The sequence below is a fragment of the Nipponia nippon genome, unplaced genomic scaffold, assembly GCF_047370975.1.
Source record: "Nipponia nippon isolate SJK-2023a ecotype South Korea unplaced genomic scaffold, ASM4737097v1 scaffold_3, whole genome shotgun sequence".
Lineage (NCBI taxonomy): Eukaryota > Metazoa > Chordata > Aves > Pelecaniformes > Threskiornithidae > Nipponia > Nipponia nippon.
The window spans coordinates 68,600,785-68,620,269 of record NW_028262347.1 but is presented as its reverse complement, the minus strand read 5'-3'; the positions used below and the strand labels follow the sequence as shown (position 1 = coordinate 68,620,269).

The 19,485-nt window shown below is 41.6% G+C and overlaps 1 protein-coding gene across 11 annotated transcripts in view; it reads right to left on the bottom strand.

Moving 5' to 3' along the window:
* Positions 1-1,516: 1,516 nt before the first annotated feature.
* ERC1 (ELKS/RAB6-interacting/CAST family member 1) overlaps positions 1,517-19,485 on the bottom strand; it is a 309,566-nt gene continuing 291,597 nt past the window's right edge. For 7 of the 11 annotated variants that reach the window (XM_087766222.1, XM_087766224.1, XM_087766223.1 and 4 more), the window contains 2 exons: positions 19,244-19,432; positions 1,517-8,257 (listed from right to left, as the gene is read on the bottom strand). In XM_087766222.1, coding sequence (XP_087622348.1) covers positions 8,120-8,257; positions 19,244-19,432 — 327 coding nt within the window. In that variant the 3' untranslated portion in view covers positions 1,517-8,119. Of the gene's footprint in view, positions 8,258-19,243; positions 19,433-19,485 lie in introns of those variants that run through there. The other 4 variants (XM_087766230.1, XM_087766229.1, XM_087766231.1 and 1 more) reach the window with 1 other exon arrangement.

Below are 19,485 nucleotides of genomic sequence, written 5' to 3'. Positions count from 1 at the left end.
GCAGCAGCTCGGCGCGGCACGGCTCTGCCTGCAGATGTGCTGCTCTCCCTGCAGCTGGGCTCTCCCTGCAGATGGGCTCTCCCACTGGCGGCGGCTGCGACTCTTGCCTTTCACTTGTCCTCCTCTTCCGAAAGGGCAAGCCATTCAGAAATGGCATTTGTACCTCTTTCGGACCGACAGATACCGCATTGTACAGTAATTGGTTAAATTTATGTGGCATGTGGTTTCATTCAGCTGATCTGGACTGTGCTGCAAAAGCCAGGCACACCCTGGCCTGATGGGAATCACGAATCCCCTTCTCAGCCAAAGACGCTCAAGCAAACATAAACCAGACTGGGAACCAAGAGGTCGATGGACTCTTCCTTTCCAAGCTCCCGAGACCCTTAATCCCCACGTATCCTTTTTCCACACGCTGCTTTACATGCCTGATTGAAGCCCAAGTGATTGAAACCCAGTTAGCAGAGGGAGGGGAACGTCCAGGCACTGAGAGCAGGATGCGTGTTCCTGTCACACATGAAGTCACTCGTACGGAAACAGCGAGTTGGGATCTTAAGAGCCCCTTGAAATGATAAATCTACAGAAAACAGAAGGGACAAGGCCAGCAAGAAAGCCTAGAGAAAAATCAGCTGCAGAGATAGACAAAAGGAAAAAGAAGCGGAGAGCCTTTGAGAGAGAAAGCGTCCCGACTTGGGGAGGTCTGCTCTGCCAGGGCTTCGGGATAGCTGCAGAGAATCTGGTGGAGTGTGTTTAACATGGACATTGTTCTACCAGTGGGACACAGTGTTGCAATGCTATTCTCTTTAGAACAGTTCAAAACGCCAGAAAAATGAGATTTTACAATGACATTACTCAGGCAATTTCCCACGTCCTCAAAATGCGGCTGGAGACTGGACGCTGGGTAGAGCCCATTTCCTCCAGTGTTGCAGGGGGCACGGCTCACGCCACGAAGCAGTGACTCCCCTCTGCCCCTGTGGGGACGGGACCCGCGTCTGGCTCTCACCAGCAACACGCTCTGTAGGACAGTCTTGCTGGCCTTTGCAGAGCAAGGCTTTCCAGGCGCATTACTCCGTAAGACGTGATCCTGACATTGACTCAACGCTGGATGCACATCTGGGATTCAGGCACTCATTAGCAACGTGTAAGTCACATTTACTTGGAAAACAGGCACGAGAGAGACGAAGGAAACGGCTGACTGTAAACGCAGTTGTTATATCTCCACTTACCTGACTTGTGAGGTGCTGGGGTAACCAGGACACTCCTGTGATTGACAGCCTCTCACCTTCGCCTTGCGTAGCCCCAGCTACGCCCACGAGCGTTGCCAGGCGCGTGGTGCAGCCGAGACCCCCAGCAGGGTTGTTCCGGTGGCGCGGGTGGGCAACAACTGGGACCTCAAGCCTGGTATCAGGGAACAGACACACAGCCGCTCAGCCCCCCTGCCTGCCCTCCGACCCTGGGCACGCAGGAGAGGGCACCGAGCAAGACACACCAAAATTCACCGAAATGAAGACACGGCACAGAATTTTTAAATAATTTTATAATTTCCTGATGAACTTAGTCTGTGAATAAAAAAAGAAGAAAAAAAAAAGAACAAAGTGTTTATATTATCAAGGCAAAGTTGAATATAACACATTTTCTTTGCAATTTCATTATCCTGTCAGTAACATGACTCCAGCAATAAAACACATACAAGTTGAAGGCAGCGTGTGCACTTGCATCACAGACATCAATGTCTCCCGCTGCTGTTATTTCAAAAAGGAATTCAAGTACGCTAGATCCCGTCCCCAAAGCCTGCCTCCCCCTCCGCTAAAGTGCAACACGTCTCTTCCAAAGCAAATGAGGGATCCGTGTCTGTGGAGCGGATGGAGCATCCCACAGATTTTTTTTTTTTAACCCCACAGACGATTTGTGAACCTGGTGTGCGGCTCTCCTCATTTACTGACTTGGAGGGAAACGGCAATATACTGTTTTAGTGGGCTTGGAGCAGCATGCCAGGCTAGCACAGAAATTATTCCCCTGTTCATGGTCCCGTTTGATTCGTCCTCCTTCAGCATCTGAACAGAAAAAGGCATTTGCCACTAAAGCCTCCCCACCTATACCGTAACGAGCGCGTCAGTAAGGGCCAAATGCAGCCGCCCTTGGGCAGGCAGGGAGGGCAGAGACTTGGCCATGTCCGCGGAGAGCTTGGAAGATGGGGCAGGTTAAAGGAACAATGTCTACTCATAAAATTTGGCTTCAAATTAGGTTTTTAGATAACCACATTTTATAACAAAATAAGAGTACATGTGACTGATAGATCAATTTTTTGCCAGTTTCCAAAGGCAAAAACAATGTTTTCAACAGGAAGTCCCACCAAAGCACTGAGAACCTAAAGTGGAAACATCTATTTAAAACCCAAACTGATTTACTTGATTTTCAAGATCCAAACTAGAAGTGCAGAACGGGGACAAACAGCATACGATTAGTTTGATATAAAAATACATTCATTTCACGAAATTCTTTACCTAGTCTCATAGGTAAAGCGATTCGTGTGGGTTTTTATGTTACGTGTTGGTTTAGCGTCACGTTGTTCCTTTTAAGCAGTGCAAGTCTTTGATGCAACCGCAGCAGAAGGCGGCTGCTAGTCCTTTCCTGCACCATAACCCGCTGTGGCTGTGTGACCAATACCAGAGGTAAAGAAATGCAGATTTGATAGTGGCCCTACACACGACTACCTGCACCAGCCGATCCGCGCTTGCACGTGTTGCATCGACGGGGGCGATTGAGAAGACAGGGAAAATCTGGCCAAAGCATTTGGCCCATTTACATCAGCGGTTCCTATCTTAAGGGACACCTGGTGTTGATAACCGCTACCAGAAAAGATTGATTTCCAAAATACTGTTTCATTCTGCCCATTTCTGTATTACATGTGTACAGTATAAACCTGGGAATTTATACAGGGTTTGTAACGTTTCCTAAGAGGCCAAGCTGCCTTGGACCTCAAAAGCCTGCGAAAGGCAACTGGTTATAATTATAAGCCCACAAATCCTTTTCCGTACAATCCCGAGAGGAGGAGTCACGGCTTTGTTGCTTCTTTACTTGAATTCCTTTTGATGAAATTTATTTTTATATATTTTCTAAAACACATCTTTTTCGGTTCTACTACTATCTTTTTTTAATCCGACAACAGACACACATTGTTGGTAACTGCCCCAGCCTTAGGACCACACAGACAATATCGACAAGCAGAAAACAAAACAGGAAAAAACACCCCTGAAAAAGTCAGGAGAGATACTGATGACAGGGTTACAGCACTCACCACACACACTGGAAAAAGTCAGGATTTCTGTGTTTATGCTTTTGACACTAAAAAGTTTTGAAACAGTTTTTCTTTTTCTTTTTTTTTTTTAAAAATAGTCAGCAGACACAGCCATTTTGTTCAGAAGGATTTGCTGTTGCGTAAGGTTCCTTCCATTTACGTGGAAAAAACAATTAAAAACATTATTTTGTTTAAAAAAACCCCTCGACACTCCTTTTCCTTGCCACGCTGACAAGACGGGTTGGCAGAGTTGGCCTTGCCAGGCGCGATGCCCCGCGATACCCCGTGCCCAACCCTCCCACCCCACCGGCTTCACTGGGGCAGTGTTAGTTATCCGCAGCCTTCTGCATCCTCTCCCGTTCCCCCTTTCCGTGCGGGCGTTTTGCTGAGTAGAGGCTTCCTTTAATATCAGATGCCTTGATTGTACTATTTCCCTTTTGCATTTCATTGGAGTCATTTGAGGAATATATGCATTACTTACGTAGTGATTTTTTTGCTTTAAAGTGGTATCAGCACGCGACTCTCTGTCCTTTGTAAAGACCCCTTCAGTGGCAATGATTGGCAATTAGTACAGGAGTGGGGACTCAACCCTGTCAACCTTCTACCAGCTGTAGAAATTTCCCAACAAATTGAGCATGAGCAGCAGAATGGGTGGGAATCACAGGGCAAATAAGAAGACGTGCCCCTTTGGTTCAAAAAACAGGGTTATGTCTATGAAATTTATGACATTAACGCTCCCTTGTGCAAAATACCGAGAGCCCCAAAGTACCAGAAAATTTGCTAAAGAAGGGACATTCCAGAAACGGCGCACACGGTTTCGTGCATCATGTCAGACCTTCACCTTCCATCCCCCGGACTTGGCAAAAATCGGATACTCCAAAGAGGGTTTGGCATTTTCTAGAGGGAAAGTCGGTTAAAGGCAGTCAAAATGAGAGAGAATACTAGAAGCTTAGAGCTTTGTTTGGGAGCACGCCAAGCAATTCTTCTTCCAATCACAAATAGTGCTCATGTCCTCACCCTGTAATTCTAGTGTTGCAATGTCCTTTTAGTGTTTTACATGAGGCTGGATTCAGAGGAAAATATGTACTTGGACTTGTGGATATCATGAACAAGCATGGTTGGGGTGTCAGCTTTTACACTGTATGTGGGCTTCAATTTTGAGTTATTTTTTAGCCCAAACCCAGCTAAAATGACCTATTTAATTTTCTACAGCCAGCTCCTCAAGTCCTTACATCTCTCAGTTTCTTTACAAATGAAAGCTTGAAAGAAAAAAAAAAAAATAGAGCAATTAAAACTTTCACAGCTCCCATAGCAAATGGAACTTCATTCAACAGAAGAAGAAAAAGCAAGTTTCCCCAGGCTCCCTGGGAAGGGTCCCTGAATTTCCCAGCTGCTGCATTGCAGGAGTGCTGTACTAGGAAACTCTGCATCTGCCTGGCTGCTGACACCTGGGTATAAGATTTTAAAAGAGCAGTGGTGGGTTAGGCAACAGGATGAGCATCGCAGTATGGGCACACATGCAGCCCTTCTGCCATGTGCCTGATATGCAATTTCGTGATGGATCACGGTAACAAAATCCCTTCATTGCCCTAAGGCCAATGGTGCGGCACTCCATATGAGCGAAAAGAAAAAGCTTTCACTGGTCACTTTCAGCATTAAATTGTGGCCAGCAGCACCTCCCAAATCACATAGTTCCTCAAGATCTCTGTCGACACAGGATCAGAGAGATTACCTGAAATAGTTCAATGGAGATCAAGTCGGATCAAGTCTGTTCCCAAATGAGGTCTGCTCTCTCCCTGAAAGCACTTTACTGAGATCTAAGATCAATGTTTAAGATGGGAAGCCTAGAAGACCTAGAAGATAACAGCGGTTAACGAGAAAAATTGCAAAGGCCCGACAATCCAGATGGGAGGAACAGCAGGTGTGTGGCTGGGAGATAAAAGACCAAATGGCCAGCGTGAAAACTAGCCAGGCTTGACAAATCCTTGCAGGGAAGAGGCCGGGAGATGTGTAAACAGCGAGATTCACCTGGCTGCCAATGCACAGATCCTGCACATGCTGTCCTGAGAGCAACACGCCTTTGGCTGGGGCACTCCGAACGCTAGAAACGCAGCCGGCAGCTGAGTTAAAGACGCAGAAGAACTAGCACTGAAACTTGCAGCTTTCCTGCAATGAAGGGGCAACGCAGTAAACCAAGAGAATTGAAATAACAGCCCGAAGTGACCACCCCTCGTTCCCATCCCCTCCCCCTGCCCCTGCCTGCAGCAGAAACGCTATCAAGGAACATCTCAGTAAGAGGTTTACAAGCAGGAGTCATTTGAACCATCGATAAGGGAAATTCCACAGCTTCTCACAGAGGAGGGATTGTTTTACAGCAGGGAACCAGGGCAGCTGGAGATTTGACCATATAAGTTAATGAGATAGTCAGGAGTGGTGGTGGTGGTGCGATGATGTTAGGCTGATGGCTCTGATGCTTTTACAGGCGGCATTAAATTCCTTAAGTGAGTAATTAGGGGTGATGAAGAAAAAGCAAGAGGAAAGATTTCAAAACAACAGCTCCTATCGAAACACGCTGACTCAAATAAAGGGACCAAAGGGGTGGTTCTGGGATGAGGCACGGCTCAGTGGTATGTACAGTCACTGTCTACATGCCTTCCGGTGTTCCCCCCTTGCACGCATTCAGGTTCCCATTACTCTCCTCATCTGTGAACAAAAAAAGCTTCAGACACAGGCTGCTACTGCAGCGAGAACTAAAGCTACATTTCCTGATTTGCAAAGCACTGGCAGTTCAAAACATGGAAAAAGTGTGAATCACCTCTTCTTTGGAGACGTATGTATTTCTTCCTAAGTGGACACCATGGTTATGGATCCAGTTCCTTCTGCTGAATCATTATGGTAGAACGAATTGGGATGTGATTTCTTTTAAATCAGTTAGATTTCAATAGAGTCTACAGGTATATAGGGTTTCAGTTTTGCCCAATTTTTAGTGCTTGTTTGAAAAAAAGACAGGGTATATCTTCCCTGACTGAAACTTTTGCTGATCTCCTAAGGTGTGAAAGACCTACAGGGGAGCTGTGCTGTGAATATGAAAGACATAAGAAAGGAAGTTTTCCTGAAAGGACTTGGAGCATTTTCCTTAGCATAACAGCTTAGTCATTAACCTCAAAATATAGTAAGTCATATGGAATTAAACTGCAGGCTCTGAATGGAAGGTTTACCAAGAGGATTCATAATTAGCTACTCACTAGAAAACCAAGATTTCTTCCACTGCTGTGTTGATATTTGGTCTCCTTTCCCCCTCCCCTCATTCTCCTAAGTAATATGAGAAAGCTAAAGGGGAACAACTCCTTTAAGGAGCAGATGGGGACATGTTAAAGGGTTCTGTCCTGCAGATGCCCCCAGACACACATAACCACTGGTAGCCAGGAAAAAACATGTCTCCCCATTAATGCATAGTCCAAGAATGAATACCCAAGTCCTGTTCATAAAATAGGATTCTGACTTGCTACCACAATGACAAACTGACCTGCTATTTCAGGTCATATTACCTATCAGCAGGGGCTTTAATGAGTGTCAAAGATGGATGGGAACAAGACTAAGGCCTCTCATATACATATAAGAATTGCACTGGTTAAACTACAGCTGCGATTTTATACCTATCTACTCACCTGGGTGCCAACTCCAGCAGAGATTCTCCTCTTTATAAGACTGGGTTATTGCTCTGAACTCAAACTCATTCCTTGTCAACCTAAGCTAAACCAAAATAAATTAAATTATAATTATAGTAAGAACTATGTCACCGATTTACCTAACTTTGCTTTGAAATTATACTTTTAAGCTAAATGGTGCAATTTTCTCATTTACAAAATGCCTAAAACTATTCTGATGGCAGCTAGTGTTCACAAAGCTACGGCCTAAAAAATTGGCAATGAACAAACTATACAAGTTAAAGCTGGGAGCTGACCTGTTGACCACACCTGCTTGAAGGGAGAGAGCTCTCTATAAAATAAGAACTTAGGAGACACAGACCTATGATGAGAAACCTCAGCTAAAAAAACCCAAGAAATCAACAGATGAAAACAGTAACCTGAAAAAATGCCCTACTCAGCACTTCAGAGTCAGATCAGTGAACAATAAAAATCAAAGTTAAGTAAACAGAAAGTACCAGTATGCCTACCTTGTTTCCCAGCTGATAGATGAAGTGACTAACAGGAACAAAATGGGAAACTTTCCTTTCCTCTCTCTGTTATTTAAGAACATAAGAGACATTGAGACAGGCAGCGAGACCTGAGCTAGCTAACTGATGCTGGCCAGTCATGAGCCGTAATCAGAGCACACTCAGGTTTGGTTTTAGCACTATGAAATTCAGGCTTTTAGCTTTTATGAAAGAAAAAAAAAAGGAAAAAGAAAGAAAAAAGAAGCAATAAATGAATAAAAGGCAAGGGCTACCCTTCTGCAACTTCATGGAGAACCAGAGCTGCTTGTATTCAGTGAATCCCCTCTTCTTTGCTCAGTAGACTTGGAAGAGCTCTGGTTAGCTGTATCCAAAAGTCACCATCAACAAATTCAATGGGGAATTGGATTCTAAAGTAGAAAGGCAGTGAGAAGATGAATGCAAACATGACTTATTAATCACAGACTGGAAGAACCTAGAGAGCATGTAGTTTTTAGAGGGTTTTTTTTGCTTTTGTTTTCTTTGTGAAAGGTGCACCAGAAGTTTCTATTCCATTTTCTGTCTTTCACATTCCTATCCACTCTCATGGCTCCTTGGACTGACTGAGCTTGGCCACTGGTGTGCTGCTCCGGTGGGGCTAGTGGCCGAGGTCATGACGACTCCTCAAGTGCATTGACGACTTGCTCCAGGATGTCAGGGCAGTGATCCGCTATCTGCTGTAAGATGGCATTGGCAAACTCCTGCAGCTCTGCGCTTTCCTTCTCGCCCTTTTCTAACTCGTCATGAAGCTGCAAGAAACACACAGAGGCATGGTCATTCTCTGCTATTAAATGTGTTCACTGTATAATGAAACCTGCCCCAGCACGCTCAGCTCTAGGCTAAAACACCGCTTTTAGAAAGGGAGCTAGCAGAGGAGTAACATGCTGGGCACTTCCAGGACTGGCATCTTCCCTTGGTGACTCCCTCGCCAGAACCTGGGTGGTCTCCCCCGTCTTTATTTCACTCTTTCACTACAGGACCAGGCCTGTGACCTTCCCAGTTAAGGCCACATCAACATGGGAAAAGTAACTGGCTTAACTATTCCTGAATAAATTGTTTTACAATAAATATTAGAAAAGCTTCCTCTGTAGGATGTTTTTCTGAAAGCAGCTGTGTTCCAGAACCAATACAGCATTTTGCTAGTACATTTTTTTCAAACAGTTTGACTTTTATTCATGAATAACAGAATATTTTATAGGACATCACTTCAGAATTGCTTCCTATAAGAAATCAATAGAAAAGTTACATAATTATACATAGTACACTCTGAGTTAACCAGAATTCTAATTTTTCTGCAGAATTAACCACTTTCAGAGACTGTGCTTCCTAACTCAGTCATAAGATGACTATACACAATTGTGGTGGAGCATACACGGTTTTTGTTTACTAACACTGCATTTCCTGTTGGATCATTCTTGGTCCAGTTTGAAATTGGCTCAGAATGACATGGAACTTCAAAACTTTATCTTATTCACTCTGTCTACAGTCTATAAACTGTTTTTCCAACAAGCGGTGTTACAAACCATGCCACACAATATCTTGGAGTATATGTGAACGTAATTTTTAGCTCCGAGTCTAATGCCATTGCCAGAATTAGGGGCCCACGGAGTCTTAATGAAGAGCAGAAAACATCTGCCTTCAGTAATCTGTTTATCTGACCAGCAATTGATAAAGTCCATGCTAGCCTGTGAACTGTGCAGAATCCCAAGTAAGGCTATAATTTGTGCAAGCATTTTAGGGATTACTGTACTCACGATGGTCTAAGGATCTAACAGAGCAAGGAGAAGCAGCATCTCTTACTAGACGAGATGATATAGATAGATTGGATAAGCTTTCCAGGCATATAGCTCTTTCACATACTATATATCCAAAAAACTCTGTTTTTTCAGTGATATGATTTCTTCTAATAAAGTATATTCCTTACTAATATAAGACAAGCGTATTTGTAGCAGGTACATACACTTAGATGGATTCCTAAGTTTACTGTAAGCATCTGCATCCAAATTTCTTCATCATTTTGAGCAGCTGTAGCAACTAGCCTATCTATTTTTGAACCTTCTTTTAAATTTGCTTTTTTCTAATATTATCTGGCAGTCCCATAACATTTCTTATTCTTAAGTTATTAATATTTTTATTGGAACTCTACTGTGTTCATATGTGACATGGAAAGGATGTCAAACTGGAATTTTTCATCCATGAAGGGATAACTGGTCAACAGTATGCACATTTCTTGATTTATATTTTGTAGTTCTGTTAACACTGCTCACTGTAGATTTTAAAAAGAGAGAACTGTCAGGCAGCAGGACAACAGGGATCATTTTACCACTGTAAAAGCACAATGCAGTGGGAAAGGTTATATTTCTACAATTAAAATTCTAATCAGATACAACAGTACATCTCTGTTTAGTGACGGTATCAAGCAAAGCACAGGAGATTGCTACTGCAAGAAATACTGCATAAAAACAAACAGCCTAAGAATGACTACAGAATAAATACAAATGCTTTTTAAGGAAGTTATGGTATAGACTTCTATAGACAAAAGTGAGAGAAAGGAAATTAAAAGGGTAAGCCTGCTACACTATTCCCTTTACTAGGCAGGGTAGCATATAGTAAATTATTTGGGCTTTGCTTGCTGAATGTTAGTTTAATGTGTTCTTATGTGCTTTGTTCCTACTGGCTGCCGTACTCACAGAACAGCTATACGAATCCGAGAGGGACTCATGCCAAGAATCACAATGCAAAAGCAACCTGATCTTGCTCCGCGGAGTGACATGAGCCGGGGAAGTGGGGAAAACGAGAGGGAGGGGAGCGCTCCGGGCTCTGCAAGGGCTCTCGGGGGAGAAGGGGAGGAGGGGGGGAATTCAGCAGTAACCCATAATGGCTCAGAAACGGCACGCTGTGGATAGGCGATTAGCCTGATTCCAACAGCCTGGCAGAGTTATTAGTCGGAAACTTGCAATGGATGGGTAAGCCTAGGAGAGGTCCAGTCAGCAAGCAGGATTGAAAGAGTCAGCACAGCCAGCCAGGAGCAGTGCTGGATATTAAAAGCCAGGAGACTGGGTTTCAGGGCCTGCCTCTGAGTCTCAGGTTGCTCAGCCTAGTGAAGCCCCAGCGATTCAGGTGGCCCCAGTTACAGCAGCCTGAAAACCACCTAACTGCTGGTAAATTCATGGGACTGGTTTGAACGCTGAACTCTGCGCCAGGGCTGCCTTGGCTCCTCGGGCCAGGGCAAAGATTTCACGGTGCCATTCATCAGAAAGGTGGGAGGTCGTGGAGGTCGGGAGAGACAGCAAGTGATGGGAGAAGCAGCCAACGACGTAATTCTCCTTTTCTTCATCCAGCTCCTGGAAGGGGCCTCTGCTCTCGGTCCGCAGGAGGAGAGCCAGGAGAGGGCAGTGTTAGCAGGGAAAGCAGGGGCCAGCTCCCTGCGGGTCCTGCACCACCACCTGCCCAGCCAGCATCCCTCCTCTGGGAGTTTCAGCCAAATCCTCCAGGTGAAGCTCCAGGAAAGGACAAAGCAATTAAATAATCAAATATAAAGGCACCTCAAAGAGATTAACCTTCAAAACTGAAAGGAGGTTGGTGGACAAGGGAGAATCCTGCAGGATGTTGCCTTCAGCGGGGCAGTGCTGCCAAGTCAGGGATGTCTCAGTTTCTTGCTGTACTAGTCAGCATTTATGTATTTATAAGATTCCTTGCAAAATCAAGGTAAGTCCAACAAAAGAAGCGATGCCAAAGCTAAAATAAATCAAATGCAATCAAACAAAAGTGACCAATTTAACCAGATAAAGAAAATATTTCCAAGAAATGAGTTTTTGGCCATCAAGAGCCCAAAAGGAGACGGCTCCGAATGCTGAAGGCCAGCAATAATACTTTGCAAATTAGCGCAGACAGAAAGTCTACACAGCTGGCTGGCAGATGTCTGTGATGAAATGTCTTTGAAAAAAGTAGCAATGAGAGCCTCGCGTTGAGTTTGCTAGCTTCAGAACATCTAGGTTTAATAATGTGATTTCTACTTAAACAAAGACATCTTAATTGACTATGTGGCTGGTTCCAGCATTTCTATATCATGTATGTCATCTCCGTTTACCTCATTCCTTTCAGAAACAGCTGGGAGCAGCATACATCACTCCTCATTCAGACAAGCTCCTTAATGGGGAATATCCAGTTCTCCATGGTATAACTTGATTCACCTAGATGTTTGGCAGCCGAAATTTTAGGGAAGTTTCTCTAAAAGTATTACTATCAATTCTGCTCCTGGTTTCCTAGATTTGCTTGTGAATGTAAACAGAAATGGTGTTATCTTCCCCATGCCATTTTTCTATGAAAATAAAGGAGTGTTAACAGTCCTTTTTTTGTTGGCATTTTCAGCTGAGGATATGAGATTCCTACACTTGCCTGATAGAAATGACCAAAAAAGAGAAGGCAAGGCCAGATATGTTTGCCTAGTTGATGACAAGTAAAAATAGACAGCTCAGAAAGAAAAGGATAGCAAGGACCCCAGAAGTGCTTCATAGTATTTATCTTTGGATAGAACAGAAAGGACCTTCAGCATCTCAGGGGAATGGAAGCTTGCAGATAACCTGCAATAGATTCAGACACTTTTCACCACTGCTGCCTTCCTTCCTGGGTTTAGAGCAAGTCACGATAGGAATACTTTTCCATTTATAGTTAAACTCCGTGAGTGAAAAATATCCCAAACAATTCACCATGAATTTAGCTTGCATTGTGCTTCTCTGGTCCAAGATATTCCAGAACTTATTTGAAGATTAATTGATATTCAGAAGGAAGATAACTTCATAGTTAAGAAATAGGATGCTATGGTTTTATTTGCACACTAGGTGAATTGTGGTGCTGCTCTGCAGAACCTTTGTGGCCTTTGCTTGTCCCATAAAGCAAACAAGGCAACATTAAGCAAAGATCCTTTAAAATTTATTTATATGGAGGAGGCTACTCCCCAAAGTGTTATTTTCCTCTCGTTAACAATTCCACAAAAACACTGATGAAAAAAGGCAAACGAAAATAAAGTAGTATCTCATGTCAGGCTACGGACAGTAAAACTGAATACAGAATATGAGGTGCTTGTAGAGCAGCACAAAAAGAAAGTTAACTGCAGGACTTCTGTAAGGCTACAATACCGGGATCTGGAATTATGTTTCTCCAAACTTTAGACGTTTCTGGATCAGGCTACGGTCAGTCTGAAAAATACGTTTAGAACTTAAAGTAACAGAAATAAGCATGAAAAAGAAATTCAACTGATTTAATCTTAACCTTCATTTTGTCTCAAAATAAGTTCAACTACAATGTGTCTCAGGCAAATGGTCAAGAGCTTTTGCATCTTCCCAGATTAACCAGTGTAAATATGTATGTTTGAAGCAGTGAGAGACAATTACATACAAAACTTTATTTCTCAACTACAGACCTATAAAAGGGCCAAAAGAAAGGGTTAGGAATATGGAACCCACAGTCTGCCGAACTTTAAAAAAAAAAAAAAAAGAACTTTAAAAAAAAAAGAAAAAGAAAAAAAGAATTTTTTTATGTAGACCCTTAAATATTTTTGCTTTATCTGGAAATTTTGTTTTTCTGTTAGCTTTTTCAAAATATTTAAAACACATGCATTTAACAATTAAAGTAAGATTTAAAATTAAACATTCTGTCTTGACTTTTAAAATAATGTAAACTTTAAAAATAGATTTTAAATATATTTGAATAGATTTTACAACCAATTTTGACAAAAAACCCTCTAAAATTTGTTGAGGGTTCTTGCACCACATATTTGAAATAACTTTGCACATGGGATTTATCCTGCATTCCTGAGCATCTCTAAGCTTTGTGAATAGCAGAAATATTATTATTTCCTTGGTAATGAATGAATTGCAAAATTATATAAATGGGAAGAAGGAATAAAATAAATGCCTGTGGTTCCTTTTATCCAGGAAGGATGCCCACAGAGGCTGCCCCAGCGATCCCTGCACAGTCAAGCAGAATCCGTGGCAGTAGCTCATACCAGGAGATGCTGCAAAAAACTTCCACAAGGACCACAGTGTCTGAGCAAGGCACAGAGTAACAGAACTTGTTACTAATAGCAAAACTTATGGAGAGGTGAGCTGTCCTCAAAAAAATAAAGTAACAGCTCAGGTTGGTACACCATCTGCTTGTAGGAACTGCTTGAAACGAGACCACAGTAAATTTTAGACACACCACACACGGAACACTTGACTGTGTCCTGAAAGCAATGTTTTTCCCTTTATATCTCTCTTCAAGTTAGGAATAGTTAATGTTACTGATTGATAGCATATATTTTAATTAAAAATAGCAATTAAATTTTAATTAAAATTAGCAATAAATAAAAATGGATAATGTTATGGCATTATGGATATGGTCAACTCATGGATCATGTTTAAGAACCATGACACTGATCACAAGTTCTCATCCTCACCCAAAACATTAATTTAATATAAAAGTTTAAAAGGCTATAAAAGGTAATAATTTTAGAGAGTTCCTATATCCATTACTTTCTCAACTAAACTCAGGAAATACACTTGCACACGAAGAAAGATATAAATTGTTGCAATTACTACTTCTAATTTCTAACAGAGACCAGAAGTGGGCTGTTTAACTTTAAAACACATTATGCATTCCCATAAGATTACAAATTGAAAATAAATGACATAAATCAGGTGGGGAAGATAACAAGCTAATGGAAGAGCAGTCAGAGAAGAAAGACAGGGTAAACTCTGAAGTAACAGAGCAATTTAGAATGACTAAATGCAAAACATGGCAGAGTAATTTCTTTACAGAAACTAAGTAAGTTGAGCAATTTCTTGTAGATGATAAAGAAGTAAGAACGCAAGCGGAAACAAAGTACACAGGATGTTTATAAAATGGCTATTTGTAATTTAGAGTAAAGTTTATCCCACTTACAATATTGTTTGCATAACAAATGAAAATGTGTGTTTAATACTTTCAAAATTCAGCAGGCTTATATGCAATTTTAAAATGGAACTTGAAAGATACATACATACGGTCTGGTGTCCTTTCGTATGAAAAGCTTAACATTAACTTTGCTGAGAGTGAAACGTGAATTATGTGCAATGTAAATTATGCTCCTTGGAACCAAGCCATGACTATTTAGGTGATACAGCAGGTTGTGACTGATACAGTGAAGTGACAATATCACCTTTTTCCTTCCTCTGCTTCGAGCAGCTGAGCAGAAAAGACATTCCTGATTTCTTGGGAGAGGATTAGTAAGTAGGAATCCCTAGATGGTCTATGCTTTGGCTGAAACTGGTACAGAGGGAGAGGGAAGACAACTTTTCTTCACTACAAAGGCTCTTCTACGACCACAAAGATTTTTCAAAAGTGCCTCTCTCTCTAACTCACAGCCGAAGCAGTCCTAGGTGCAACACCATGTTAGTAGTGGGGTGAGACAAGCTCCCACAGCTGGTGTCGCCTGAGAGAGTATCTCATGGAAATACATCTGCCCAGGCTCTACAGGCTGCTGTTGATGCCCAGGTCACAACACAAATGCTGCCAGAAACACCTCTGGGGAAACAGCAACAGGCTGATTGTGCGGGAAAAACATGGTGCCTGGGGGCCAGCAGAAATAGGCAGGACCCCCAGCAGCCTGGACAAAGCCAGGACGTGTTGGACATGGCTGGAAAGAGCCACTGATGGCAGGGAGCAAAATGCCTCCTCCTCCTAGGGTTAAGAAAATGATTTTAATTGGATAGGTCCTCTTCTGTTGGAAGAAATATTTTTTCAGAACGACCATAGGACCTATTGAAAATAAGAAGCTCTCCATAATAGGGGGTTCCGCACATTTTAGGGCTGGATTTGAAGCGGTAAGAAACATTTATAATACTGCTTAAGCCATTAATGGAACAAACACTGTTGCCTACAACTATATGGTTGCTCTCTTCGGTTGTCTCTTTTTACTTTTTCACACTGCTGCCTTCCAACCACAGTGCAGCACGCCACTAGCAACATATTTAAATGATGACTTTCAGCAAGTTCCTGTTGCTACTCCATTCTTTCCTTTTGTAAAGATAAGAGAAAAACAAAAACCAAACTATAAATAAAAATGTGGACCATATTATTATGTTCTTAATGTCATTTCCCTTCATATAGGAATAAAATCCCTCACTTAAAGGCAACCATCTGAAATGTGAAACGTAGCAGTAGTTCTACAGAGCCCAAGAATATTAACATAATGATACGTTTAGGACAAAGTGAAAGAAAATATTCTATTTAATAGAAATTGCAAGGATAATGCAATTATTTATAATGAATGAATGGAATTTTTATTTCTCGGTGTCGAGACTTGGAACATTCTTCCTTCCTTCTGGTAACTTCAATTTTTTAATAAGAAAAGTTGAACAGGACATGAACGGGTCAAAGGAGGACAGTTCCAGAAACAGTGCTGGTTAACTTTTTTGGGGACGTTGGGTCAGAACTGACTCAAAGGAATATTTTCCACCACATGAATAACTTAATTACATGGTTCCAAGCACTGTAGATTCTTTATTGTCCACAACTTAGTCTAGTTTAGATTAGGTTTGGAGATACCATATACTCATAAAGTACTGGCTTCAGGCCTTCATTACAAATGGACCAAAATTTTACTACAGTAAGTCAGCTTTACAAAATATCTTTGATAAAATGCCAACAAAGAATGATACTGCATCTTGGCCCCATATTTTGATGAAAATCAACTGAAGTCACTAAGGAATATAGCTGAACATAATGGTAGCATAAAGAAGCTATTATACTTGAGAGCTACCAATTATCAATCAAACTTTGAGAGTCCACAAAATTATTTATGCAGCAACAAATTCCCCTTAGAACCATGGTGTTGATGCTGGCAGACACTTTTCCAACGACTTGTACATTAGTTTCTGTTGGTCACCGTAGATGTGCTGGAAGAGTGAAAAACTTACATCTACTTCATGTACTGGTTTTACCTACCAGAAGAAGCCCCAGAAACTCCTACTATTTGTACCTGAGCCTCCTCAGCTGGTATGAGAGACCTACAGGGTATATTGGCTGCAATGAACACAGCAGGACCAACCTTCACCAATAATAGTTGCTGCAGTGGGAAATCACAGCTCCAAAAGCAGCAGTATGAAAATGAATTCTCAACTATTTATAAAAAAAAATGCCCAAACCAAACTAAATAATCTCATTGGTGAGAAGTGGATACATTAGCATCATTCTTAAATATTATTGGTGTTCAGTTAAATGTATCCTCCCTAATCATGTTAGCACTTCTTAGCGTTCAAGAGGATTAATTTTTTCCCACTGAGGCTTGTGAAGCATTATCTACAGAAGATCATATTAGAAGGGACAGGAGTGAATTTAATGCACTGGATTTAAAGTAATTTACAAAACTCATTAAAATTCCAAAGATGCAAAATGGGTATTCTGTGATGGGCTTCTGCGAATCTGGAGAACTGATTCCCACCCGCCATGGGAATACTTTAAACACAAAGGAAATTCTGCAGTTAGAAACAGAAAAGCTCCACGACTTAAGTGAAAAATGTGCTTTGTAAATTGAAATAGATCATTAGTTTGTATTTTTCAACTGAAGCTTGTTAAATACAATCTAAATGAGTATGAGAAAGCAGAAGAGACTGCTACGTTTTATTTTAGCAGATGTTAGTTACTCATGGGAATCACAAATGGAGCAGTAACTTAAAACAACTGTGGCGATAGCAATGCAGAATTAAGACAATGGGAGAGGATAGAAAAATACATTTTTTCTTTTCTCCAGGACAACTTAGATAATTCTTTTTCTCACAATGTATACTTAAATGCTTTCTTTACTGTTAAACCCATAAATGTTGCTAATGGACTAGCAAAGTTCGAATGAGAAATATTATCCTTTATTAGACCAGTACACAGGACTGGAAAAAGCAGATGCTGTTTTGGGCTGACTGTCTATTCAGAAGAACTTGCCAAAGAAAGCCTTCTCTATTTTCTTTACCTACAGTCTCTTGATCAAATAGAAGATATCACCTATCCCCACAGATCCTGATTGTATTCAAAGACCATCACAGATATACAGACTAGCCAATTTATTTCAGGGCTATCCAAACTTTGTCCACATGCAGCCTTTTCTTTTCAGAGATGCCTCCCATACATGCTACAGGTTTTGTCATCCAATGCTTCATCCCAATCTGACAGACAAGGCAGTTCACAATGATATGCCTCGTGTTTTGATGTATAACGTAGGAGCTGTACCTCTTTAGTATATGAGGATGGCATGCATTATACTGAAAAAGTTTTAATCCTGTATTAGCGATTACAGAACCCAGAAGGTAAATAAAATGCTGATTCTGGGTGCATAGGGGCTAGCAGGCTCTGCAGGGAAAAGGAATGTGTCAGGCCTATAGAGGCAAATGTAGATATCGAGTGAGGCACACAGCACACGCTGAATCAAATAAATGTATGAAGACAGGTACAGAGATCAACTGTCCTGTACCATCTAGGCCCTGTTACAGGCATGTTTATCTCCAGAGTTCTGTTCTTCTTTCTGAATTGTTAGACATGCTTCTGTTGGCTTCCTGTAATTTGGCTGCTCAGCTGCTCTTGCCAATTTTTGGATCAAAATTCAGCCTTGAGTTGAAAGTGCAAGGAAATGAACTTAAACATCACAAAAGAAGAAAACCAGAGCTGAAGTGTTCAGGGTAGGCTCAAGATAGTGTTCACTGACCCACAAATCCACCTTTAACTATATAGGCCTTACACTGCTTTGTGTGCATACTGGATAGAGTTTGGTATAGACACATGAAAGTGAATAATTTAGTGAAAGAATTGGCCTTATAATCCAAAGTCACTGTCAAAAAGACAAAATCAGTCACACTTATTTCTGGTACAAGTTCCTTATATTAGTTTAACCCCCCCCCCCCCCCCCCCCAAAAAAAAAAAAAAGTTGAAAAGAGAAATAGGAAGGAATGAGAAAAAAGGGTTGTGGGGAATGATGAATTGTAGTATGAAAACAAGAGATAAAAACTGCCAGTGAAGGGATTAAGGAAGGCAAGACATCACCAGAGCTGGGAGAAAGGAAGATTATTTCAGTAGCTGAATTATAGCTAGATTGATGGTCTCTGTAGAGACTTCATCAGACAAGCTGTTATTAAACCCTTTCAGTTCTGTATTCCACAACTCCTGGAAATACACTGATGGACTTCTGAAATCACTGTGTTTGTGTGTGCATAAGCATGGCTGTATTGCATCTAGCACACTGGGTCCCAATCTTGATTTAGGTATCCAGGTAAGGTGGTAAACAGAAAAAATTACTGGCAGAACATACTGTAACAGAAGGTAAGGACACTATTCATTTACATAAAGTGACTCATAAAAATGTGCCAATTAAAATATAAATGGTTAATGTCATTAAAATAAGATTTAAGATCCCTATGACTATATTAAGTTATAAAGAGCAGCTAAAATTTGTTAAAAGGTAAATCATGGCAGAAGTGGTATCTTGCAGTTTGATTTCCCATGAGCATGTAAATGCATGGCCTCAAGTACAGATAAAAGAACAGATGAAATTCTGTAAGTATTAAATAGTAATGATTCAAAAAATTATTGACTCCTGTCAGCTGAAGAGTGGATCTTTGCTACCTGTTTTCACCACTTAGAATGGATTCCCAGCATTTTGGTATGGCACATCAGTAAGACCGACATCAACAGTTCAGGCCCTTGTTCAGAGCTTCAGACCACAAACTCACCTGCTCCTGGGTCATCTTCTGCAGCTCTTTCTCCCAAGCTGCCCGGTCATCATCCAGGTGGTAGGAAGCAGGTGGGGTGAGTCCACGCAGAATCAGGGGGTCACGGTCATGGCAGAGGGCTGTCAGATGTCCAATGTACAACTTCAACTTGCTGCGATTCTGATCAAGCTCTAAGAGGGGCTGAATTATCTGAAATAAGAGAACAGAGACAGTGAGGAACAGCCTGAGATCCAAGCAGTGGT